Raw genomic sequence first — 27,668 nt, 5'->3', positions numbered from 1 at the left:
ACCACATGTTCACTATCAGTTATTCTGAGGTAATTTTTACTCGCTCTTGGAATAGGACAATGCTCGGCCCCATATTTTTTTGAGTTCTACTTGGATAGTAATGTAACACCCTTTTACTACTGTTAGAGCTGTTTTCTGGGGCGAGAGGTGGGAACAAGTCTTAACTGGAGTGGGGCCCTGAGGCAGAAAGCGGAAAAACATATCCTAATCCTTTCCCAGAAGTACCTAGCATTACCTCTCCAGACAGGCCTGGACTACATAGCTATAGGACGACATAATGCTGTTTAATTAATTACTTCTCCAAATATCTTATCTCGTGCCGCCACCACCGGCGCTCCTGTTTAGGAAAGTGCAGAGCTTTATCAGTAATCTACCTGTTGAGCTGATATCTGAAAAGTGCTTGTCAGTTAAGATAATCGGACTTGGTAAGAGGTTTTTACACCAGAGTGACCTTCTGCTGCGGGCCGGCCTAGAACTGCACGGTGCAAAACTGGAATGAATACAGTATCTACTTTCCTGAATGGGAAAGTTGCTGATTTAGCATAGCTGACAAACTATGTGGAAGTTGTCCTTGGTCAGATTTATCAATCTTCCGGTTTATTTATTATATTCAGTATTTACTACAGGTTTAACTAATAGGCCTCGTATAAAATCGAGTGCAGCCCGTAGCAACCAATCAGATTTCTTCATTCATGTTTCTAGTGCGGATTATAAAGAAAGCTTGATCTGATTGATAGCCATGGACAGCACCTCCACTAGTTTATATACATAAGGCCCATTATTAGCCTTCTGATTGTATTTCATTGTGAGCAGAGGCAGCCATTTTGTTTCTGATCATGAGAATTATTTCACTGGGAACTACCTCTTCTGTAATTTTGGTTTCTTTTTTGACTATAGGTTAGTATATAAAATGGCCGCCTCCATTGGCCGCAGACAATCGGTACAGTTGAATGCCCTTCTCTTTCTGCATCCGAAATGAACAGTTGAGCAAAAGACAATGCAGTCAGAGGCTGAATGGCTTTCACCCTCTTACTCCCCTTTCCCCTGTATTATAGAATAGAAAATGAATAGGTATAACTGGGGCAGATGCTTGCCATTCCAAGGGGTGGGTGCCACACTGGGCAATGCTGCCTTCTGTACATTGTGAAAGACGACGGCCTGCGCTGCCATTTTAATAAGAGAAAAATGACAGAAGCACATATTCTATATACTGGTGAAACAGCTGCGCAGCTTTACATTTTACATAGTTGGCATGATCATAACCAAATATTTAAAAAATATATATATTCTATATCTCGATCACTAATTTCATTTCCTCCTCAGTGGGCAGACTGGCATCTATCTTCTGAGATATGCATGGACCGATGTGTTGGTGTCATACCATTTTACCGACCTCTGTAGACTGGCAGTGACACTACACTGGTGCGCATTAGAAAATGGGGATTCCCCTTGGTCACCTGAGGGACGTTGCTAGGAAATGGGTTAAACTTTTAGCTGCTGCACAACCAACTTGGTACATACAATAATAATTTTCTTTCAGAAGGAGTTCATAAGGAATAACTACAGTAGAACATTCCTGAGGCCCCATGCACATGACCGTAAAACCACCGACCGTAACACGATCCGCGGTTTTACTTAGCCATTCAGTTTTATTGGCCGCGGACACCATTCCGTATCGCTACAGATGGGTGTCCGTGCCGTAGAACTGTGCCGGGAATTATGGAGCATGTCACTATGGAGCATGTCAGTTTTTCCGTGTTTTACGATGTATGGAAGCATGCTGGGCCGCGATTACGGGCACGGTCGTGTGCATGGGCCCTTAAAGTGGAACTAAACGTTAAAACTTCTGACATGTCACTATGACACGTCAGAAGTTTGTTTGATTGGTGGGGGGTCCGAACACTGAGATCCCCACCAATCACTAAAATGCAGCAGCAGAAGTGCTTGTGTGAGCACTTAGTTTCTGTTCGAGTGTTTTCGGAAAGCCGGGGTATTGGAGTACGGGCTTATAGACTTTCTATTGAGCCCGTACTCTGATACATTGATTTCCGGAAAAAGCCGAACAGAAACTAAGCGGAGTTCTTTACTTTTGCAACATCCAGGTGCATGGGTGATGTAAACAATCATGTCTCCTTAGGCCTTGTATACACCTGCATTGAACCACAAAGCTTGGTGAATGGAAATCCAAAGTATTAACCAAGCTTTACAACTGCAGCAAGAATGGGATATTTATTATTATTTATTATTTATTTGCGTATAAACGTTGCAGTTTTCGGTTTTTCCTCAGCACCTTGGCTTGTTTTATAATACAATACCAAGGTGTTTTTATTGTGCGTCCAAATAGGGAGCTAAATATCTGTTTTTCATGCCCCATAGGATCGCAACGTGCAAATACTACCTATCGCCATTAGGATATAGCCATACCTTTATAGCTCATATTAAGTGTGCCCAAAAGCTACAATGACTAAGAAGCCATAAATGGATGAGCGCGCCATAATTCTCAATTTTTCCATGCTCTGCCATCTTTCTGGCCACTAATTCTAGTATATGGGCTACCTAAAAACTGTCTTTTGGAATATATATATATAATTTTTTTTTTTACACAACACCTTTTGTTCTGTTATTCTAGCCATATGAGCTTGCAATCTGAGTGGAGTTGGCCGGTTTTGACGTGGCTGGTTATTGAGTGCAGATGGAGAGTGTGTATGTTTTGTCCTCGCTATCCCCCCTACTGTTCCTCCCCTTCTTTGCTCCATCTAAGCTGTGCTCCTGGTTTGTGTTTTTTACAAACTGAAAGGGGTCTGTGTTCTTGCACCCTCCACCCTCTCCCTCCCTGACATGTGGAATTTCACAGCACTGCACAGCCTAAAATGAGTGTGTCACTTCTGCATCCTGTGCATGGCTAACCAAAGTTATGTATGTGCGTGCGATTAAAATGGCTGCCAGACAGAAAGCGACAAACTACTGATTTGTTTGCAACACTTTTTGCGACCATCACGTGTTTACGTGTAGGCCTGTTCTGACATCTGAGAAAGTAAGGTCATGTTTTTCCGAATGTGGTATTTTTTTTAAAATTTTCTCTAATCCCTTATAAAAAATAAAATTGTTTATGGAGGGGGGGCCGTGTTCTGCCCCCCAATACCTGCACTACAGGAGTTCAGCCAATGAAAGGTTAATGGGGCAATGCTCTGCAGTATACACCCCTCTCTCCCTCCCCAGGCTGTGCACACAGCTTCTTGTCTCACAGGCTGAAAGGACCTATTCATACTCACAATACACAGCGCAGACCATGAAACCAGCTGAGCAGGATTCAGAGCCTGCGGGAGAACTCCCCCCTTTTACCCTGACAGCCCCTCAAAACCCGAGCATTCACCATGCTCACAATGACCATGTGCCCAGGTACAGTCTGGGGGATGATGATGATGATAGATTGCAATATAGTGTCAAATTTATTTCCGTGACTCTTACTATAGGATCACAAACTCTAGACAAAGTCCACTGTATTAGTACAGAATGTATAAGTAAATTGTCATATCCATCGCCCAAATGTATGGAAGTGCATACGTTCTCCGAACTGGAGAGATCATACCTAAAGTGGTGGCAGCCATTTTTATGAACCGCCTAGTCTGTAATGCCATTGAAGAATCCTACTTCACCTCTCAGCAGCTTAAAAGGGCTGCTAACAGGGAACCATAGCTTGCAGGCAGATAAAAATCCACTTCAGGTTTGACATCCATTAAGTATTTGAATAATTATTGGCAATCTGCCTCGATCGGAAATTCCCATACGTTTTTTTTTTCTATTTGGAAATAATCTAGTGAGAGGGCATAGGCCGTGTCAGTTCTGTCACTAGATCGCACTCCTCAATATTGTCTTTTTATTTATAGCCCGGACTACTTTAAAGAATCAAATAGTTACGTTTTTTTATAGGAGGCAAACCGTTTACCACGTTTTTAGTTTGCCAATGCAGATGGCTGATTTTTAGAATTGTCTAATGTGAACATGGATCTGGTAAACGAGGAGTTAATCCCGCCTTCATATTGGTCACTGCTACATGCTCGCAGACAGCTGCAAGGGCACATCTGGCTCGTATTATTTTGGGGAATGAGCGTCTTGGAGGGGGGCTGTGAGCGTATGCATGAGGTGGGGGCTGAAGGGGGGTCCTTAATTATGATTCCCATGCAGTAAAATCCAGCTGCGCTCATAACTTTCTCTGTTTGGTTTAACCCTCTCTGAGTGCTACCTTTTGGCGAGTAGCGCTGTCAGGATCGTACAATGGAAAATGTGTGTAATCTGAGAAACTTCTTCATATTCGCTTAATTGATATTTCTCTTGTATTGTCTTGTAGAAGCGGATGGTAATTCTTAGGCCTCCTACACTTTTTTTTTTTTTTGGAGGTGAGGGGTTTGCTTCGTAAGCTTTACCACTTGCGTTTTTTTGGTTTTTTTTCTGAAAAATGCCTATTTATTATATAGAATTATAAAAAAAAAATAAAGTGGGTTCTATGAGACAAAAAAATGCCAAAACCAGGCTTTCTGGGATTTTTGAAAAATGCCACTGACCCAGAAAAATGCAGGTAATAATAAAAAAAAAAAAAGTCACTATTCACTGTAAGCTAACATCTGGGTGCAGTGTGGTGTTTTTTGTTTTTTTTTGTGTTTTTTTTTCTTGTTTTCTGCTAAAATGACACGAAGTGTCATTTTTCCTAAAAGCGCTGCGTGTGAGTACACCCTCTAGGTAGTTTTTGGTGAACTACATGGCTGTGGGTTAATAATTTAGTGCGGCAGAGGTTAATAATGGCCATCCTTCCTTTAAGTAGGGTATGTAGTTCTTGTTTGTATAATCTGAAAAAACCCTACGCTAGGCAGAAACTGAAAAATGGTTCTTTAAAAAGGAGATCCCAAAATATTAGGATGTGCTCTTTGGCTTTATTCGGTGCACCTTTTTATGGAAAAACTTTCCAAGAAATCTGGTTAGTGAGATACCTCTACTAAAATGTTGGGTAAAGTAGAACCTGATTGGGTTATTCTGTTTGCTTTGCATTCGGCCATGATTATACATGCAGTATTTTGTGCCAAATCCAGTAGTAAGAAACTGTATAAAGAAAAGACTGATGGATGCATCTCCTTCTTTTTGTGTCCACTCCATTGTTTGGCTCAAATACTGAGCCAAAAACCAACTAAACTCTGATCCTGGCCTTGCGCTTCTAAAGTGCAAGCTCTGTAGTTCAGCACAGCTGTATAAGTCACATGCTGCATGGGTACAGGTCTCCATATGGCATCCAGTTGGCCCAGGAAATATGCCTATGAGCCCTGTGTAATTTCACACCGGTCGGTGGTGGGAGGTGGAGTGCAGGGTTCTGGGATAATTGACACCTCAGGGGCAGCTGTTAAACTGCTCTCCCTTCTTTACACTCCACTCCTCATACTTGTGCCCCACTCTGAACCCCATCAGCTCATAGTTTTAATTGTAGACTAGAAGCATTTGGCTCCAGAATAGCCCCCCTCCTCCCTATGCGCCCTCACACCAGCTGTGTCCGTTGTAGGGGTGACTAGGACAGGGATCTTGTTCCTGAGCAGTGGACATATGAACTGATTTATTGAGTGACAAGAGGAAGTGGAGAACATTTCTTACCGTAGACTCCAGGTGACCATAAATAGACCAGGGGCTGGGGTGAACTGCAAGATGCCAGATATTTGACCTCTGTTTGGTGACATTTTAATTATATAATAAATATATATATTGTTTTATTGTGAACCTATTACTTTTAAACTTTACTGAACACGTTCAACCATTTATAGTCTTTCCATGGTGACTAAGCTTAGATTATTGGTTTTATTGCCTTAGTCAGATTGGACAAATTTCTGCATCTATAGTTTTACATTCAGAAAGTTTTTGGACTTTTGGGTTTGTGATTGCTTAGATCTTCAACTTTTTTTTTTATTTTTTTTTAACAAAATGCTCTTCAACTGGAAATGATCTGGTTGCAGGGAGTGAACTATCCTATAATGAGGAGTATTGGTGTCTTGGAAGTTCAGTAGATGCGTTGAATAGTTTTTCTGAAGGGGTGATCAGAAAATGTCCATGGTAAATAGATTGGAGGGCAAATTAAATTTTATCTTTTTGCATGGGGGAGGCAAGAACAACATTGGGGCAACGGGTCGGCTATGGGAAGGGGGTGGGGGGATTTGATGTGACACAATCGACTCAGTGTTAGGAGGCGAAGGGGTGATGGAGTATATTGTGGAGATGCAGATGGAAGAGTTAGTGGAGAACAGGAAGTGGGGATATTGGAAGGAAGCATTAAATAGCGTGAACAGCTACGGGGCATTTCTGAATGATGGGGTTCAGATTTCAGCATTGAGTGAACACCAGGGCGGAAGTGGCCCCCACCTCTCCTTCTCAATAGACCCTACAAATAACTTCTAGGAGTCTAAGTGGTCTGCATTATATTGTGAAAGCCATTAACCCCTGCAGAGCTGGGGTTAAAGGGTTAATATTCCCTTGTGGAAACGTTACACATAGAGGGAAGATAGTTGCACGGTTAATAAGTACACCATTTATTCTGTGTAAGTGTTTACGTTCAAGACTTGTTTCAACGAATCACATAGATGGTCATATCATAAATTAAGATATTTTACTTCTGTATATATCTTGTGGTGTTGTCTCCCCATGTGCCCAGTACAGGCTGAAACTGTAACGAGTAACGCTTGTTTTCTATTACTTGCATGGAAATCCCAATTTTCTTACTTTAAAATGGTGAATAGGTATTTGGTCCTTAGTTCACTAGTTGTGGGCCGCCAAGGCGCTTGTTACCTCTCCCATCTTTGAAAATTTTCTGAAATATTTGATATAGCATTATATATGACCATGCTAAACCTCGTCTCTTTTAAAACAATATTCTCAATTTTGGGATATTGTTCTTTAGTCTTTTACACGTTTTCATGTGTTAATATCATCGTGGTAGCGACGGCTAAGCCGCAACCCTTCATACCCCACATTCTAAGTGGTGTACCTGCCGTATTTATTATAGAACTATCTTTTCTTTTATTAGCCATCATATACTATTTGTATTAGGCCCCATGTACATGACCGTGATTTAGACGGATCAGTGCAGGGGACGCAAATCCGGACCGCAAAAACTCAGGACAAGTTTTATGGTGCGGATTCACAAATACTGGTGTACTGTGGATCCGAGAGTCCGGATGACACACTGATGCACAACCAGGCTTTTAGGTGGTCCGATGGACCCCGTGGCTTTGCGGCCCGCAAAACCAATGCGGTCATGTTCATAAGTCTTGAAGCTGACAATATATAACTCCCAGTTTCCAGTGTACTGATTGTTGTTCTCCTTCTACAATGGTTTGTGTTGCTTTATATGCTATATAGATAATATACAGCACCATTGTATCCTGCCGACAATTGGCGTGAGCTTTTTTCAAAACCCAGGGGTGATATGAAAGTCCTAAATCAAATAATAGAAAAAATAAATGTAAAAAAATTACATTGTCTAAAAAATATGAGTGAGTGAGCAACCTCTACGAGTGGCCTGACCATAAATGCCATACTGGACCTCGATGGAAAATCACCCATGTGCCGTGCAAGTAGCAAATTTCAAGGTGCGTTTGCTAGTGTTGGGTCCTGCTCTTATATCTTGCATATCCTCTTATGTAAAAGGAAGGAAACTATTGGCCTTGTTTCTATTCTCACAAACTTGAGTAAGAAAATATAGATCTTTAAGAACCAAAAAGAACACCTCTTCAGGCAGAGCATTCCTCGCCCTCCCTAGCATGCACGCTGTCTATTTCTTCCTTTTACTAATGGTTCCTATTGTGTCTCCACCAAGAAGTGTCTGCTTCTCTTGTGAATAGGCCTCGTTTCCATGGGAACTCAAGCCAAAGGCCTGGTTGACCTATAACCTCTTGATTGCTGTAAAACCCCCCCCCCCCCCTCCACCCGCATTTGGTTGTGCAGAGATTTGTGCATATCATTTAACGCTCTGTGCGCCTTACATTTATCGTACTCCTCATACATATACAAGGCCAATTCAAAATGGCTGCTGAGACATTTACAAACTATTATTGTTTTAAAGATATGGAAACTTTGAAAGTATAAGACTTGTCCAACCATATAATGTTTAGTCATATTGCAATCTTCACTAATACAGAATTTAACCCATTCTGGTTTTTTCTTACCCACTTCTGTGTTTTTCTTGCTCCTAAGGCATGTTGCCCTGGTGCCCCCTCCCCATACTAGGGCCCCCATGAGCTCAGCCTGTACATTCCTCCCTATAACTGAATTTGCAGCTGTTTTTAAGAAGGGAGAAAAAGCAAAAAAACTTGTATGAGAAATCCTAAACAGCTTGTCCTGCTGTCAGGAGAGGAGGGAGGGGGGTAATATGGAGTAATATAGGGACGCAAGTGAGGGGCAGGGAGAGGGATGAAGTGACCTGGGACTAGGAGTATTGGTTAAGAGTACGGCGTCTGTCAGCAACTTGGGCCTCCTATAACCAACTTTAGCACTAACACTGCGGATAATAGATTGTAAGCTCTGCTGCAGCTTGGCCAGGGCTCCAGCTATAAGCTTATTGTCTCTTGTATGTCGTCTTTTTCTGGTTTATTTCCCTCATTTCTATCTCCTTGTGTTATTTCCCTCTCCCTCCTTCTCTGCAGCTGCGTTCTGTCCTTTTCCAGCTCTAGGAATGCTGCAAATATTTCATCTCCCAGACATGTTTTATTTCCAGAAGAGAAACTTCGCTGAGCAAAGAGAGGAGGATCCCAATGAAACCTGAATTGGACCAAGATAGTATCTTTGTATATGCCCATAAATTATGTCTTAAGACTTGTTGCAGGCAGGTTAGTGGAAGAATTGTTTCACGGTGGAGTAAGGTTCTCCTGCGGTATAGCGGTGTAAGGACGCCTACATGGTAAAATTATGCAATACTGTTAACATTTACATTAAAGTTTATCATTTTTCCATGTATGAACTATGAGTGAGCTTATTCCAATTCTAGTTTTTGGTGTTGGATTTCCTAAATTCATCCTATAGTTTTAAGTTCAAGTTTTTGAGAAAACCAATTAAAAACGATATAAAAGGTATAAACTAATGCAGACACAAAGCAGCACATTTGCCCATCTGTCTGCCACCAGCCAGTGCACTGGATTCTACGGATATAGCTACATTTTTGACAGGGGTGAAGGGAATAAAATGTTTAGCATGCTGGGTTCCAAACGCAAATTTTGGGGACAGCCGCTGCAGGTGTGTTTTGATGTCCACATGGCCAGCTTTCATTGGACTCCTTTCATATAGAGCCAACCGTACAGGCAAATCTGCCCTCGTGGATGTGTTTTAACTAAAAGGGTATGGTGCATTGGTTTCTTACCAGTAAGAAGGGTTGGGGGTCTTGAATCTGGGACGCCATGTTCTGAGTGTTCTCTGTGCACTTCCCAGTACTTCAGCAAAGAGGTGGCTACACAGGAGTACCTTCATCTCCATGAAAATCAAAGGAAACCACCATGAAAACTTTACTGATATAAAATAAAAAACTAATAGGAGAATACCTACAAGTAACAAGAATCACTGTACCTACTTGTTTAAGACTACTTTCCAGACTCCAAACTATGTAATCCTCGAAACACATAAAACTGTTCAAATAACCTACAGTCACTGGTTTCTTGGTCATCGCCACTCTTAGCTAGACTTCTATGATCACGTGTTTTGAAGACAACTTGTCAGTGTTGCCAAAGACCGTTCTGTAAAGGAATGAATAATGAGATACTAGTAATACAATGAAACTGAGCCAATTTGTATTCACACTCTGCTGAGCCAACTCTGAGTTATTGCAGCCTACATGTCACAGCCTGTTGCATGAACTTGCATGTCTATATAAGTTTGGGATGACTGAAATACTATAAACGACATCAACGTATCCATCAAAAAAAAAAATATACGGCAAGTTTTTTGCAGAGCAATCCTTCTGAAATCTCCCATGAGCAGCAACGCTTTAGAGGAACTATACTACAATAAGTATTGAGCCCCCTGCTTACAGGTGAGCTATGAGCCTCTATCCGCAACCTTATTAAGGAGCTATCCTTTCCTAGAAGCCATCCTATAGAACATGGCATCATTTATTTTCTGATATCCTCATATGAATCTCTGTATGAAATCCGTTCCAGTATGGACCAATAGACCTGAGTGCCGTATTGTGACTCTAAACTCGTACGGAGCTGTCATGGCTGTTCACATCATTGTTTTTGGGCTACCTTTTTTATTTTATACGTTGTGAAAAGCTCCCAAGCTATAACAGAGACTGTGACTGCCTACCGGTGGCTTTTGTCACCCATGGACTATAATGAAATCCATTTAACGGATATGTTGTGAACTCTCATGATGTATTCGATTGTATACTTTTTTTAAAATAGTATTGTAACCTAAACGTGCCTATAATACATTTTACCATGTATTTTCTTTTGCGGTATACTGGCCAGACGGGTGGCAAAAGGAAACTCATTTGACCTCCATCTGACAGTAAAGCCCTAAGGACGCATTATAGTCTTCCTGACGGACATACTAAACATATACTCAAAAAAACCAAACACGATGAACTCTAAGGCTTTAGACTGCAGTCTAAGCCTATGTGTATCTGTGCTCCTCACCGATCTATCTTTCATTGCATTGCACACATTACCCAACAAAACTTATTCTGATTGGCTTGAGCAAATATGGCTGAACATCGTCTGTCTCCGGTGAACATGATGAATGTTTGTGTGGCTCTGTTATGTTTGGTGAATAGCTGTGATCCACCAGCTGACTTCTCCTGTGACTCTGACCTGTGTGTTTACCTGAATGGGAGGCACCGTCCCCTAAGGTCATTTTTGTGAATGTGGGTCGACTGTTTACATGAGACGGTTTATTCATAGGATGGTATCACTTAATCATTGAGAATACAGCTCCCATCCTCCCTGGATTATCTGATTTGGTCGATATAATGTCTTGGGAACAACCGGACTTGCTAGTGAACTAGGTCCAGAGTTTTTGTAAACATCTCTATTCTAGAAAAATTTAGGTTAGAAAGTGTTTTTTTTTTGTTTTTTTTTTTTTGTATAACAAATCCTTGCTAGTCTCTATAATGGAGTTTCCCTGTTGATTTTAAGAATTTACTCACTGCAATTACAATTCTAGAAATCCGTCATAGAATCTGGAGAAAAATTATTATGCTTGCAGATAATGATTGTATGTGATAGATGTGAATTGCTACATGTAGATCTAGCCCAACATTGCAATAGTATTTTACTGTGGATATTTTTTTTGTTCCAAGTTCTTTTAATGAGACACAACCACAAGACTATCACAGAGCAGACCAGATGACCTTTTACACCAATTCAAGTACAGTTTGTGTAAGGAAACTACCAGCTGTCCTACTGCTAGTATGACCAGTTCACATAATACTATCTTACATAGAATTTACTATGGAAGTTGAAACCTCCATTATTGGCTCAGTATTTTTTGTAAATGCAGGAATTATGGGGTATTCCGACATGGAAATAAACCTCCTTATATACTAAGGATGCTTAAATATATTCCATACGTTATTCATATCCTCCATATTGGATACTACAGTTATGAACCTACAGGTGCAACTACAGCATTCTTGGATCTGGCCAGAGTAATGGGTCCATTCTTTTTGGAGATAAACACACATTTGTTTAAGGGTAAGTAACACATGTATGCTGTTTTTGGAGTGCAGTTAAACTACCAAAAGCCGTCTGGGTGCATCCACCATCCTCGCGTGGTTATTGGCAGGGCTGGAGTAAGGTTGGTCGGGCCCCATCCCACTGCTAGAACCATGATCCCACCTGACCCCCCCCCCCCCCCCCCCTATAACAACCGCATGCAAGATGTGGCCCTGTCCACAGAGTTATGGAGATATCTAAACCACATGCATGCTTCTCCACCTGTTCTTGGCTGCATCGGTGCACTTAGCAGCCATCCTGAGGTGGGGTCCTGCAGGCCTTCCCTCCACCGTATGCGTCCTGAAGTCCTAAATGCCGACTTAACGAATCATTTAATAGATTTAGAAATACATTTGGGAGCCCTATCTATAAATGGATAGAAATGGCCTGGGTAACGTGTGTGGTGGTGGAGGCCCGGGCACGTGCCCCTTGTGGCCTCCTTTTTATACTCCTGCCCTGCTCATAGTTTACAAATACTTGGAAGACTGCTGCCAATATGTGCAAAATGAAATCTTTCACTACATAACTCTTAGTGCCCCATGTTATAGTTAATTTGTGTGACTTAAAGATGAGCATCCATTTGTGCTTGGTAATGTTGGGAGTGTGTGCTAATCTTTGTGCAAGGTGTAATCCCTCTGGAATGAGCTGTGTTTGCTCACCTTGTTTTCTTAGTTGGGATGGGAGGGGGGTGGGACGGGACTGAAGTAGGGGGATATACAGCTATATCATGAGCCCTGTGTCACTATCCCACCCTCACATTACTATTTCACATTGGTTTTCTGGGAATGTGGGGGTGAGGCACGATGTGCGCTGACCCTTAAAGTAAAAGCCCATGTGACCTCCTGTGCATTGTTGGTCTCTCACAATTTAGACATGTTCATTCAGGTACAAAACCCATCTTACTGGGAAATGAGGCATTGTCCTGGACTCTTCATACAGTAACCATTGTTTCAGCTCCATATAATCTCTATTATGGTGGCTGCTGTAACTGACAGATATATCGATGATGTGAGAGACATTGTACACTGGAGCGCCGCATGGTTTGACTTCCCAGTGTTGCTCGCTTGCACGGCTGGAAAGTTACGTTGGTCAATCCTACAGCCTAATTTTGACCCTAGGGAGAGTATCCTGAGTGTATAAGTGACACCTGCCATTATTATTCACATATGTATGTAAAAGTTTCCGGAGAATCTGACATTTTAGATATTTGGGAAAGTATTAATTAAGAGAGAAGACCGGTTTCTTATAGTCCTATTACGAATACGTGAGTCTGTATTTCCCTAATATTAAATTGGCTGCTTACAGGGAACAATAACTTGCATTCAGCTGTACGGCAATTGGTGTTTAACATCGCTTTTAGGTTTAGTCTCCGATTAATTCACACTACAGTTCCTTGGCTTTCATAGCAACCTGCAGATACCCTTCAGGGCCTTCTAGTGTGAGGGTTAACACTGCCCTCCTCTATTTGAGCTGTTAGGAGGGGTCTGGGGTTCCCTGTTTGTATTTTTGTCTCTTTGCCAGATTTGGGGACTCCCCCTCTCTACTCGGTTCTCTTTCATCCAGCGCTCTGTAAGCCGCATCAAAGGCTGTGCCGGAGGAAACATCACCATGAGCGGGGTCAGGGGAAGGCTGTCTGCAATCCCAAATACAGCCCCGCCACCTTGCACTTGGCTTGTACCAAGAGTACACTGCTTTTTTATAGCTTGGGGAAAAATAGATGAGAACATTTTATAGGTGTTTCAGTGCCTACATTAAAGTTAGCCTGTGACCCCTGGCTATTGATTTCGGACTCTTTAGTTTGCGTTTAAGACTGAATCCTTACTACTTGGAGCATTCCTGGTTCCCATATGTATAGAGCGGTGATCAGACTGATGCACATAGACTTTCACTCTTGGTTTACAGCTTTCTTCCCCTGGGATACAAATGTGCTATTTTCTAAACTGAAGAAATGAGTAGGCTGTACAACACTTTACTTTCATACAGAACCGTATATGCCAGTATGAGGCTTAAAGCCGGTGAAGCGTAGTTTTACAATTGTGTAAAAGGCAATCGCTGACCGCTCCGCCACTTTCTTACCATTAAAATGAAAGGACAAGCTGGGTGCTGCTGAGGACCACTCCCATTGCCAGAACAGCTGCACCGGGGCTTTTTTTTAAGGGCCCATCTTCCTTTTTATACAGTAATCTTCTCGGGTTTCACTTTTAATTTAGTTGGTTTGCAGATCGTTTCGGGATAACAAAATTGCTCAATCACACTTCATTGCGTTCTTCATTATGAATAATGGGAGCGAACATTGCGTTGTCTGTGTACTGCTCTGCATCCGTAGTAAAATATTTTAAAAAATTGGCTGTCAGAAACCTACTACTTCATACATTTTCTCATGTCGGTTGGGGACTGTGGATTTAAGATCACTACTGATTGCTAGAGTGAAGAGGGTCCTCATAGGCCGTATTATCAATTTGTACCAATGAGACCTTCTTAGAGATCTGAAGCCAATAGGACCATAGCACTAGGTGCTGTGGGCTGCTTTATTGTAGCCATTGGTGGGAAAGCCACGGCTTAAACACCACCACGCCTCTGAAATGTCTTGGTGGGTCAGAATATGTTTAAAGGTGAACCTTCGCTTTGAGACCTGTGACCATGTTTGGTCAGCTTTAAACATCTGATCAGTGAGACCTATACCAACAGTCCGCCAAATTGCCAAACCTATGAACCTGAAATATGGGCCCATGTATGCCCAGCCTTATATCAAAGCTTTCCCGGGGGACCTTCTGAATGGAGTTTAAGTTCGTTGGTGGATGGTGATGGGACTATTTTCCTTTCTTCAGTCTGCCCTGGGATGGCCCTCAAGGGACTACACACTACAACTTCTAGGAAGACTTAGAGGCATATAGCAGCTTTGTGTAACTGCATCCCCTCCCTGAGTCTCCCGCACTCTCTCTCCTTTTTCCACAGCTATAGGTCTAGGCCCAGCCAAAGTAAACATCCCCAGGGCAGCAGTGACTGGGAGACTGTGCCACTGATGGGGGGGTGGGGATGAGGAGGCGGGCAGAGCAGGGGATGGGGGGGGGGGGGTGAGAAGCATTCCTGCAGGCTATAGCAAAGAAAACAATTTTGCATTAAGAAATCTGTCTGCATGTTACGGTCTGTATAGCTGTGTCTGTTCTACGTTTTGAGCACTGCCGGTTCCTGTGTGCAAATATCCACCGGTGCACGGGGAAAAGCTGTAGATCCATTGAGCTTTGTTTGCTCCCTCACTTAACTTTTTTTTTTTCGACAATTTTTACTCTGGACACAAGTTTGCACTACTTGAATCTTTGTCACACTAAACTGAGCTTTTTGGGTGCTTTTTAATAAGTTACATGCATTGAAATCCACAGGTTTACCTGCAGTCCTATGTAAAATTAGAGCTAACGTGATATCTCAATGTTGTGCCGTATGATAATTTCAGCCCCGCTACATATGTGCCGAGAAATACTGTATATTTGCAGCAGGAAAGAATTTCCTCAAGCTGGCAATCTGTTGAACATAAATGCACTTGACTTAGGATGTTAACTTTTAATATAAAAATCCAATTATATTAAGCCGTAATACTACGGATAAAACATTGAGGTGTTGCCACAAGTGATATGGTCCAATCTGATCATTCTAAATGAAGGCCACAATAGTGGCACTGTTGGGTATAGTCTCTATTGGATATGATAAGTTGTCCTCATGAAATGTATGTGATACTCCGGCAAGTAGTAAATAATATTGTACCAGTCTGGTGGGCAAATCTTATTGCACTTCGGCAAGAATAAATGTGCTGACTTCTAGTTATCTGTGACCAGCCCGACACGGACATTCGGTAATTATATACGATAACTAGACAAGGACGACTACTCCTTTTTATCACAGGAACTCTTCCATTAAGCATTTTTAGCCCCTTTCCTTTCCTGAGATATCTGCTTATCTGTCCGTATAGTAGAGGGTTTAAAATTGGAAAGCTTTTGTAAGGGGAGGGGTGGGGGGATATGTCGAAGGGGTCTGAGGGCGACAATGCCATTTGTCTGCTTGAGTTCTGGAAATTGTCATCAGGAACAATAAGGACATTTCCTGCTAGATTCCAGTCTCTCTGCAGGCTTGCAGAACACTCTCCCTCCCCCCAAAACACCCACACAGCAGTCTCCGGGGTGGGGGCAGGCCTGGCACTATGTGTGCCTCGTCTTTGCTGGGCATGGGCCCTTTTCGAAGTATTTTTGTTCCAGTCCTCACAAGCATGGAAAGGTTAATAAACTTTAGCAGGAGGAGGCTGTTATGTGGTGGCTGCTGTGAGGAGAACAAGGTCTCCAGTCACTTAGTATGAAGTGGAATCTCACAGCTGGACCTTGTCTTGCTCTCTGTTGGTTTTACTGCCCCGGTTTTCTTTCTCCCATGTAAACATTCCCGGGATCCTCCAGGATTTATATCTGCCCATGCAGGCAGTTTCCTGCCCTATACCAAATCCCTAAATCCTCCCCAGCACTGGAGCATCTGTGGGAGGACGACGGGTCAGATTTCCCCCATAAACTGTGAGCTGAGAGCTTTACAGGCAGCTAATTTGACAAATGGACTCTCATTACCTAATTTTTTTTTTATTTTTCTTTTGACAACATAGTTTTTTTTGTTTTTTTCCCCCTCGATACAAGGTTTGTTAAAGTTTTGCCATTTATTCATGCAGAAAATGAGCATTCACTTAGTGTTGACATCAGTCTATAGTAAAGTATGGCATGGGTTATGTTCTCATTAAAAGATTAAGCTTACGGAAAATTAGGAAAGTCTGTCTACTGTTTTTATGATTATTTTACCTCATTGTGCTGCCCCTAGGAAGCTGCGGCTAATGTCATTGCACTTAGGGCTCATTCAGACAAGCGTGTAACTCGTCCATGTGATGGCCATCGCACGGACACGTGTTTCAATGGGGCTGTTCGCATGGCCGTTGTTTCAACGGAGCATCTGAAGGATCCGTGAAAAAAATAGGACATGTCCTATCTTCCTGGGTTTTCACGCGTCCCTCCATAGAGTTTAGTCTATGGGGGATCTGTGATAACCTGTCCCGCACGGGAGCACTTAGGACGTGAAAACGTTTTTCACGTCCGAGGTTGCCCTCGCTCGTGTGAACGTAGCCTTAGACCCCACATTTGATTAACATTTGCTAGTTATGTCTGCAAAAGTAGTTCTTCCCGGAAGTCATGATCTTTTTGGAAGAGTAACCTTATTTCATGATATGAAAAAGTAGTACCGAGCCGTAATACGGCACACATAGAAGCCTATAGGCCCCTACTGCACCTCCGATTATGCCTCTTATTTCATATGGCAGCATGTGGTGTGCCTACAACTTTGTGTCCTGCTGTACAAACTCTGCCATGTACTGGACTCCTTAGGCTTGCCTTCTATGTACATATATGTATTTTATGTGTCTACATTTACGACTTATTATCTTTGTACTTCTAGCAACTTTTATGGCCAGCTAAAATGGCGCCATCTGCATGGTCTTGAGAACAACTACACCAATCACTTACATTGTAGTACATATTCAATGCTCACTTTTTTTCAAAATTGTCTGAATGTTTTAACAACTTATTTTAATCTTCTTGTTTTGTTTTCCTTACAGTACTTGCAGATGAAATGGCCTCTCCTAGATGCCCCCAGTACAGCCGGTTTGAAGGATGCCAGGTCGCCGTCACCTGCACACTTGGTGAGTGTTGCTTGTTTGATTCTATAGTAATAAATATATGATGTGTTCTATCCTGTGAACTATCCTTCGTTATATTTTATGACGCCAAAAAAGGCAATAACTGCACTCCTTTGGAGGGTCTTCATATACAGATAGATGCGATCTGTCCTTGGAACTGCTATGTAGCACTGACCTGTAGAGGTCCCATCATTCCCAATCACGTGAGGGGAAAAAAAAAGATTGGGCCATCGCACAGACTTTTTCCGGCCTGTCAAGTGTGCAGGATCGAACGTTGCTGATGCCTTCCCACTACACGGACCCATTCACGTCATTGATCAGACGATATTGCAAATTCAGACCATGTATGTCCTGTGTAAGATGTTGGTGAACGCTACAATAGTAAAGGTAGATTGGTCTTTAGGTATGAAATTCGGTATTTTACCAAAACAAGAACAACTTGAGGAATTCTTACGGTGACCAGACATACTACAAATACAGGAAGTATTTGTTGGTCAAACGTTTGTTCAGCTGACACAAATTTCTCCTGACTCCCGATTTCGGTGAGGATAGGGGAATAAGCGGTTGCTGGATATGTCTTATCTGTCGGAAAAAAAGGGGGTTCATATCAAACCTGTCCGATTTTCTTTCCCCTGACATCTGTGATCAGGGGAAGAGTTGGGTGGCACCTATACACGATCTGGTCAGCCGATATTGACGGGTTTGGTCGCGTTTCGTCTAACGTGTACCTTTTTACAAGAAAAATCCAGTCAAACTGATTTTCTGATATGGCAAATACATGTGTGAAGTCTGACTCTTGCTGATTTCCAAGGGCTCAATAGAGTGCTCAGACCCGCTTTGGCACTTCTCAGAGATTTGTTCCTTAAAATCGGAGCAAATGTTGACACAAAGGGGGTCTACACCCTCCTATAGAGCCCTTTTATTTAGGGATGCATCGAAACTTCGATACTGTTTCGATGTTGTGCACCCTCAAACGGTTCAATACCGTTATTTAATGTATTTCAAAACTAAGCTGTGCGGCCGCACAGCTTAGTATTGTAACACATGAATGTATGCGAGCGGGGCTGCGGATGTGTAATACAGCCCTTGCCCTGCTCCCGAGTCCTGACAAGTGCACGCGCGGTCAGCATGATGTGATGCGACCAGCGCTGCACTAATGAGTGGCGGCACTGAAGGCAGAACGTGGCAGGCGCACTGCAAAACACCCCCATGTTCTGTCTTCAGTGCCTGCATTAGTGCAGCGCTGGTCGCATCACCTCATTCGGACCATGAGCGCACTTGTTGTCCGGAGTGGAGAAATGACCCAGCCGCAGCCCCGATCTAACGGCGGAGAGGAGCAAAGCTCTAACAGCAGAAATGAGAGAAATCTCTCATCGCCGCTATTCCACTGAATGCTTCGATCAAAGCTAACCGCAGCGTTCAAGGGGAAATCAAGAAGGGGGATGCCCTTTGGATCGCGTCACAGGGAATCCCTGTGACGCAATTGAGGAACATATCCTATATGGTCAGACAGCACAGGGTCCATTGAAGGACCCCAGGGCTGTCTTACCGAAGTATGCCCTAACAGGAAATATGGTATGTCCCAACAATTGCCTGTGTACTATACGTACACAGGCTAATGTATTGGCATATAGATATATGCCAGTACATTCAAGTTTTAAAAACCTAGTAATGTTAAATTTAAAAAAAAATACACATACACATTTTTTACAATAAACATAAGTCTCAATACATAAAATATTGGCGTGGTCGTAATAACCTGCACAACAATTTTTTTGCATAATTTATGATGTGTGTTCTGTAACAAAAACGACTGCTTTCTTTCACTTATTAATGTGAGGCATGAGGGGTGATGAATTTAACCTCCATGTGCCTCACATTAATTGTAATTAACCCAATCCTGTACCTTACACATTAACCCATTATGAATGAGAAACATGATGGGGTTAATTACTATTAATGTATGACTCGCATTCAAAATTAATCACACCGCGTGTCTCACATCAGAAAATGGAAGAACTTATTTTTTTATTACTGTTGGGAAAGTATCGTTTTGGTATCGAAAGTCACAATACTACACAAAGTATCAGTATCTAAGTCCAAATTCTGGTATCGTGACAACCCTACTTTTATTATGGTAATCAGATGATCTAGACTTCACATGAGACCCATCAGAAGATCACATTGGTATAGTCCGATTTTTGTCTTTGTAGCATCAAGGTATGCGGTAAGGTAAGGGCCGTATGTGAATGTATTACAGAAGAGGTTTATGACTGATCACTATGGGAGATTTTCTTGATGTCCCTATAAGTGACCCCATTGATGAAACGCTGGCACTTTCAGCCATGTTTGGCGGGTCTTTATTTAGATTACATTCCTAATCTGGATGCGGAAAGTACTTTAATTCTAGCAAGCTAGACCAGTGTTGACTATAAATCAATTGTCAGAAAATGATGGATTATTGTGAAGCGAGTGGCAAGATGACCTATAATTGAGGCGGAGTATGTACTGTGACTGTATGTCAGGATAGACCTATATTCACGCTCTGTCTTGCTGCACACACATACATACACACACACACACACACACACACACACACACACACACACACACGCACGCGCGCTTGAATAGCTTTACACGCTCACTCATGCTTGCATATGTGTGTGTAAAATGTGTTTCTTGTCACACACGAGGCCTCTTTTGTTCCTCCTTTGTATACCTGTATTAGCACCTGGATTCCTGTCTATTCTTTAGGCATTAAATCTTTCAGCAAAGACCTGAGCTGCTACTTAATGTAGGAGAGGGGGTAGAAGAATGGTTTAAGGGTGAGGCCCGACCTGCTCAGTGTCTGCCTCCCAAATACTAATTGAACCTTAATGGGGCTCTACTAAGGGGGAAAGTCCTACAGATGGAGTAGATTACATTTGTTTGTTACAGGCGTGTTCTATCCATTCCGTGTTCTAGTTTCCACCTGTAAAAATGTGGTAACTGTGCCAACCATTGTGTTGGGGATAGATAGGCATAGCTTTTCTTAAATGGGTAATCAACCTAGGCATACCACTGTATAACTTGCTATTCTGGACATTAGAAACTCTGGGTGGGTACTTCTTAAACTAATTTGTAGTGGCAATAGTTAGCCCAGACTTCATAAAATCTGTCTATTTTTATACCGTAAGTGAGGATTAATGTAACTGCATGAATTTGCCATTCAAACATATATAGAATTTATTGTCCGCTTCCTGCAGAACATGAGAGCATTGCATTTACTACGTTGTTGACCATGCAGAAATGCACGTGGATATACTTTTTTTTTTCTTTTCTACGTATATAGTATATTCACTATTGTTCTGTAGACAACCTGTTCGAAACCATTTTTTATTTTTTTTCTCTCCCTTTAGTCCAACAAGGTGCCAGTTGTCCAGCATCCACATCACATGCACCCTCTAACACCCCTCATCACCTACAGCAATGACCGTTTCTCACCAGTTACCCCTCCGGGACACTTGTCACCTGAAATAGATCCGAAGACTGGTGAGGCTGCGCTTTCTTATGGTCTCTTAAAATATTTTTTTTAACTTTTTGTTTAGTATAATCAACTAAGCTGTCTTATTATTTACAGGAATCCCTCGCCCGCCTCATCCGTCGGAGCTTTCTCCATACTACCCTCTGTCCCCCGGCGCTGTAGGACAGATTCCTCATCCCTTGGGCTGGCTGGTTCCACAGTAAGTGTTTTTATCTGTGATGGGTAAGAATTGTATGGCTTTGTATTGTGTTCTGTAGTACTGTTAGTTTCATAGTAGTCATTTGTCTCAGGCAGGGCCAACCCATGTACTCCATCCCTCCTGGTGGATTCCGGCACCCATATCCTGCGCTGGCCATGAACGCCTCAATGTCCAGGTATTGTTCTTACCTGTTATATGGTCTCACTCATTTTTTTTACTCTTGTTGTTCATTTTAAATGCTTGCCCTTCTCCTCTTAACATAACTAATTGTATTTTTTTTTCTTCTCTAGTTTGGTTTCTAGTCGTTTTTCTCCACACATGGTGCCCCCTCATCACCACAGTTTGCATACCTCAGGGATCCCTCACCCTGCCATTGTATCACCAGTTGTAAAGCAGGAGCCGTCCTCTGGAAACCTCAGTCCCAATCTCCACCACACGTAAGTCCCTTTAGTCTTAAGCCGTTTCACTGAGATAGAGTAGCCTGTTTCTTTTCAGAAGATGTCCTAGGTGCCCATTTTCAGCATATAGACCGATCACTTTCGGCACTCCTAGTCCCATGTGGTTGGAAGTTGCCATTTTGTGTACTGTATAACCGGTCTATGATGGCACATTATGAATTTAGAGGGTTATACACTTTGCAAAGTCCCTTTTTTGGTATATTATCTCCCAACAATAAGCTGATGACGGGGTGTCCGGCTGCTTGGTTCCCCCTTCCAAATGATGGGCTGTAATGTGTGAAAGATCCCAGCAGCAAGAGTTAAATTTCTCTGCTACGTCACTTTAGGAGATATGAAGCGTTGCACATTGTAACATGACGGGAATTGCAGAAATTAAGGGACACGCACAATTACAAAAGTAAGATGTTTAAGGCTGCGTTTACAATGCATTTGCAGTGCTTTGGCTCTGCGTGGGCTCGGCTGTTTCTGTAAGCCCCATAGGAATCAATGGCGTGAGCCACCTCTCCATTTGTTCCCCACCACGAAGCCGTGGAGGTGGAGTGATTTCTCCCACACACATTCCTGAGATAGGTGCAAGTCCCAGAGCCGGGATTCGATTCTCTGATATTTATGGCATATCCCATGGATATGCCATACAGGTCTCCTCTGGTGGAAAAACCCCTCTTAACACCGCACCAATGCTCTTGATGTGGTGATATCACTACTGCTACATATTAAATGAATTATAGTGTAGAATTTTGATAATTTTCTAAATGTTTGTTCTTAATAGAGCCGCTACTAGAAATAAATCGGTAAAGATTGGTGGAACGTTTTGCACTCTTGATGGCTGTGTTGAGGAAACTTGTGCATTAATTTGCTTTGTCTTTAGAAAATCCAGCATGACGATTAAGAAAGAAGAAGAGAAGAAACCACATGTTAAAAAGCCATTGAATGCCTTTATGCTGTACATGAAAGAGATGAGAGCCAAGGTTGTAGCAGAATGCACACTGAAGGAGAGTGCAGCCATCAATCAGATCCTTGGTCGTCGGGTAGGTACTCGCTTCTTACAGTTGATGAAAAATGAATGTCTATGTCAAAGAATGAAAGTCTGGTGGACGAGGCAAAGTCTGACTCTTTTCTCCATAGTGGCACTCCTTATCGCGGGAAGAACAGGCCAAGTACTATGAGTTAGCCAGGAAAGAGAGGCAGCTTCACTCCCAGCTCTACCCAACGTGGTCTGCCAGAGACAACTATGTAAGTATGCTCCTTTTATATATGTAAAACTTAAAGGGGCCTGCTACCTATGCCCAATGTAGGCAACCATTTTGTCATCTGGATCCAAATTGTTTGGTAGAAAAAAAAAAAGAGTCTACGGCGTGAAACCCCTAGAAGTGTAGCCGCCACTAAAACCAGACTCTTTGGACGTGTTCATATTTGTTTCCTCCCCTTTGTAACGTAGCCAGGTTGTAAACTTTCGGTGAAATTCTGGATCAACATGTGTACAGTAGTGCACATTTTAATCTATGCCTTTTATGACCGTAGTAAAAAATAAATAATGGATGTATGTTGCATTATTAATGAAGATTATGTTCTGTTCCAGGGCAAGAGAAAGAAGCGGAAGAGGGAAAAGCAGTGCCAGGAACCAGAAGGTACGGAGTGTGTAAAATTCTACTTTCAGCAATTCTGCATAGATAACCAGGACAGTATAAGTTGGAGGGGGTAGGTTGGCTTGTACTCCCATTACCTAAAGTAAATATCCACCTTTTTATTATGTTTTACAGGTCAAAAAAATTCTGTGCTGGGTAGTTAAATATAGCTTTATAATTGTTGGCACTCCGATTTCTGATACAGAGCTCCAAATCCCTTGCATAAATAGATGCTATTAAGTTCAATGTATGCAGTAAGCGTCTAAGCTCCCTCTAGTGGTGGCTGCAGGTCGCCAGCATGTGCTCAAGTTTTAAGTAGATGTTCTGCAGGGAATTAGGAACTCTGGCTCCGTTTTTCTGAAGCGGCTATGGAGATATATTTAGAAATTCATTTGCACAGGATTTTGAAGCTATTTAGATAGAAAAAAAATGAATTGAAGTGTGGACCTATAGGCTATAGAGGTGCATTACCATATTCTCCATCATTTCTGAGGCCTGTTAAGTTCCCTCTGGCTTGTGATCTTTAGTTTCATGCATATATAGGATGGGTTACCGCTGTCAAGAGCCTTTGAGATGAATATCATACAATGTTAATAAAAAAAAAAAAAATATTGTATGATAGATATATATATATATATATATATATATATATATATATATATATATATATATATAATCCCAAAAAATTAAGAGGCAGCACTCTAAGGAGATTGGTGAAAAAAAGTGGTGTGTTTATTTGCCTGGGGTGAATAACCACACCACTTTTTTTCCCCCCAATTACCTTGGAGTGCTGCCTCCTCATTTTTTTTTGTTCTTTTGGATTTCATTAACAAGGGTTCCTAGCCTCAAACTAGGAGGCCTGCACTCACTGCTGTCGCTGTGCTGCTTTATTCTTTTTCTCATTAAATAAATATATATACCGGTCCTATTCAATGAATTAGAATATCAAAAAGTTTAATTTATTTTAGTAATTCAATTCAAAAAGTGAAACTCCTATATTAGATTTATTACACACTGTGTGGTCTATTTCTAGCATTTTTTTCATTTAATGTTGAAGATTATGGCTAAGGCCCCATGCACATGGCCGTGCCCCGTAAACACAGCCCGCTATTGCGGGCACGGCCAGCCGCCGACTGCCAGCCGCATTTTCGGGCCGTGCTCCCATACAAAGTAAGTAAAACGGAGGTTTTTTACGGTCGTCTGTATGGGGCTTAACAGTTAATGAAAACTCAAATTTGTATCCGCCCAATTAAAAAAAATATTTTTAATACTGAAAAGTATGTACATTATATGCGCTCAATACTTGGTTGGGGCTCTTTTTGCATGAATTACAGCATCAATGCGGAGTGTGTGTAATGAATCTATATAATATGAGTTTCACTTTTTTTTTATTGAATTACTGAAATTAACTTTTGATATTCTAATTCATTGAGAAGGACTAGTATATATTTCTATACATATTTCTAGAATATATAATTATTTTTTTTTACCTTGAGTACAGCAGGAATGGCCACAAACTTGACTGACCCGTTTTTACATAGGGGTTGAGAATAACACTGCTGTTTTTGGTCATCTATGCGTTCACACCTGTATGAATGGACATTTACTGCCCGGATACCTGTAGACTTACAAAAAAAGAAACTGAAATCATGGTGTTCAATATTGCATCTACAGTACAAACAAGAATTGCGTTGGGAAAATGTGCGTTCTATGCAGCATTTTATTTGTAGCCCCTAAGGCCCCATTCACACAAACGTGAATAATGTCCGTGTGCTGCGCATGGAAATCACGTGCAGCACACGGACACATTGATTTCAATGGGGCCTTTCACATACGTGAGTTTTCACGCAGTGAGAGTCCGCTGCGTGAAACTCGCTGCATGTTGTATATTGCTGCGTTTTCACGCACCTACGCGCCCATTGAAGTCTATGGGTGCGTGAAAACTGCACACTGATGCACATCCGCGTGCGGTGTGTGATTTGCTCATCAATTCGATTGAAAATAAACAACTATGTGCTTTGCGAGTGTGCGTGAATAACGCATGGCACTCGCAAAGCACACTGATGCATAATGCAACACACACACGGACCAGATTCACGCGAGTTTTCCACGCGCATGAATCTGGTACGCTCGTGTGAATGAGGCCTCAGTGCTCATCTTCTAAGTTTGTCCTTTCTCATTTGCAGTTTCTAAACCCAAGAAGGTTTGTGTTCAGCATCTTCCTCCAGAGAAGACCTGTGACAGCCCAGCCTCCTCCCATGGCAGCATGTTGGACTCGCCAGCGACACCCTCAGCCGCCCTTGCTTCTCCTGCAGCCCCTGCTGCGACACACTCTGAGCAAGCTCAACCGCTGTCCCTCACCACCAAACCAGAATCAAGAGCACAGTTATCTCTCAGCCACTCTGCAGCCTTCTTGGCATCGAAGTCCCCTCCGTCCTCCAGCCTATCTGGGCACCTGCCATCCTCTGTTGGATCGCAGTTGCTCTCTCGTCCCATCCCACTCACATCTTCTGTATTGTCTCCACCTGGAGTCTACCCATTAAGCCTAATGCAGGCACAGCCCCTCTCTTTGGTGACCAAATCCAGTAACTGACATAAGAAAACCCTATGGCTGGGATCCTTCACATAAAATGAGTTGTACTCTGCAGATCTGCACATACTCTGCTCTGCACTAGTATATGTATACGGCTTTGCAGATATGGATTTTGCTCTGCACTGATTGGTGTGTACATATATAAACGCTGTGCCAGTGGGGACCACTTATCCTGCTCTGCGATACTACTCTTCAGACATGGACAATGCTCTGTGGATATGGACACCACTATGTAATGGTGCAGATATTTCATGACATTTGCCGTAGAGGCCGCGCATCACTTGACAAGTGACTCATGTGATGCGGTAAGCCAGGGGCACTGTGGCATGTTAAAGGAACCCTTTCATCAGTATGGTGGGGATGCCCACATGTGCCCTGTATCATGCAGGTGGATTACAGATTGAACCTCTTCCAGCACACAGCCACTGAACGCATTGGGCCACAAGTACCAGAACCGCATGCATTATTGGTCAATATTTGATCTTGCGGTTTTACGCTAAACTCTGCGGAACTTATGGTTTTTTTCTTAATGAAGTAAAAGTGGAAATATTAGGAAATCCATGTATATTGTACATACAAATGTGCCCTGATAGGGAAAATGATGGAGGTGTGCATGTTTCTTTTTGTAGGAGGGTTTCCAATTTGTATGTCCCAAGGAAAACTTAGGAGGAACAAGAGTCTTTGTCCCTTTTAAGAGCGCTGGTCTGGGGGCAGCAAGCTTTTTCTTTTTTTTTTTTTCTTTAAATATATATATATTTTATTTTTACCTATCTGGCATTCCCTGGGTTACTATCGCCTATATATGTATTTTCTCTCCCACTTACTCTGAGGATTTTGTGTGTTTTTTTTTATTTTTTGTTTTTTTTTCCCCTCTCCACATTTTCTTCTCCATTCCAGTCTTCTATACAGTTTTATGTATTTTTGTTTTTCATTTTTTTTTAATGGAAAAGAAAATTCTTGAAAAATGTGACTTTTTGTAACAAAATAGAAAATATATTGTGTTTTAAAATATATGGGCTTGTTCTTGTGTTTTTGGTACGGTATGCAGAGAAGAAGGCTGTGAGCAGTTAAAAACATAGGGTTGGGCCCCAGTGCAGCTACAATACAAAGACCTGTGTTGAATGGAGACAATTGAAACCAAATAAAACACATGAGATGACTCTATGGATTCTTAGTATTTGCACTGTTGTGTATGTGTATGATAAAACCAAACCTGTATAACACTTACACCTTTTGTAATATTTTATAATCTAAAGTTAACGGAGTCCTGGGAGCTCAGTAACCAATGCACTCAAATTTGGCTGCCAGAATTTTAGATTTTTTTTTCCCCTCTTTATCTGAATGAGGCTGTCTTCAAATGGCTGTAACGCAGCTGCATTTCAGCGTCGTGATAGTGATCTACATTTGTTTCATTTCAACCGCATGTTTTAAAGCCGTGAAGGACCGCACACCTTCGTTTCAAAATACATGAAATAACGGTATCGAACCGTTTGAGGGTGCACGGTATCGAAACCGTATCGAAGCTTTGTGCATCCCTACTGTGAAGGTCCCAGTGGTCTGACCACCGCCATCTGTAAGATAAGGCAAATTATAGTGATCTGCTTGGCAAAGTTGGGGAGAAATCTGTTCATGTGTTTTAATGTGGTTTTTCTGTTGCGGCTTTCCTCATTTACAGTGGGTGATGGTGCTACAAAAATTTGCAATGCTCTGCAAAAAAAGGGACTGAAGACAGTGTACTAATGAAAAGTCATACCTACGTCACACACAGATAACATCTGACTACGTAAACCTTTTGAACACTTTTTTTTTTATATATATATATATA

At 42.0% G+C, this 27,668-nt stretch overlaps 1 protein-coding gene across 2 annotated transcripts in view; it reads left to right on the top strand.

Annotated features, from left to right (window-relative positions):
• Positions 1–27,002, top strand: part of TCF7L1 (transcription factor 7 like 1) — a 40,082-nt gene extending 13,080 nt beyond the window's left edge. Inside the window, exons 4-12 of one of the 2 annotated variants that reach the window (XM_075858675.1) lie at positions 17,365–17,448; positions 20,844–20,976; positions 21,065–21,167; positions 21,259–21,342; positions 21,458–21,604; positions 22,503–22,653; positions 22,751–22,858; positions 23,205–23,253; positions 25,437–27,002. In XM_075858675.1, the coding sequence (XP_075714790.1) occupies positions 17,365–17,448; positions 20,844–20,976; positions 21,065–21,167; positions 21,259–21,342; positions 21,458–21,604; positions 22,503–22,653; positions 22,751–22,858; positions 23,205–23,253; positions 25,437–25,843 (1,266 nt within the window). In that variant the 3' untranslated portion in view covers positions 25,844–27,002. Of the gene's footprint in view, positions 1–17,364; positions 17,449–20,843; positions 20,977–21,064; positions 21,168–21,258; positions 21,343–21,457; positions 21,605–22,493; positions 22,654–22,750; positions 22,859–23,204; positions 23,254–25,436 lie in introns of both variants that reach the window. The other variant, XM_075858674.1, reaches the window with a different exon arrangement.
• Positions 27,003–27,668: the final 666 nt, after the last annotated feature.

The sequence above is a fragment of the Rhinoderma darwinii genome, chromosome 3 (assembly GCF_050947455.1).
Source record: "Rhinoderma darwinii isolate aRhiDar2 chromosome 3, aRhiDar2.hap1, whole genome shotgun sequence".
NCBI classification, from domain to species: domain Eukaryota; kingdom Metazoa; phylum Chordata; class Amphibia; order Anura; family Rhinodermatidae; genus Rhinoderma; species Rhinoderma darwinii.
The sequence above is the reverse complement of the archived record's forward strand: the minus strand, read 5'-3'. Positions and strand labels throughout refer to the sequence as shown.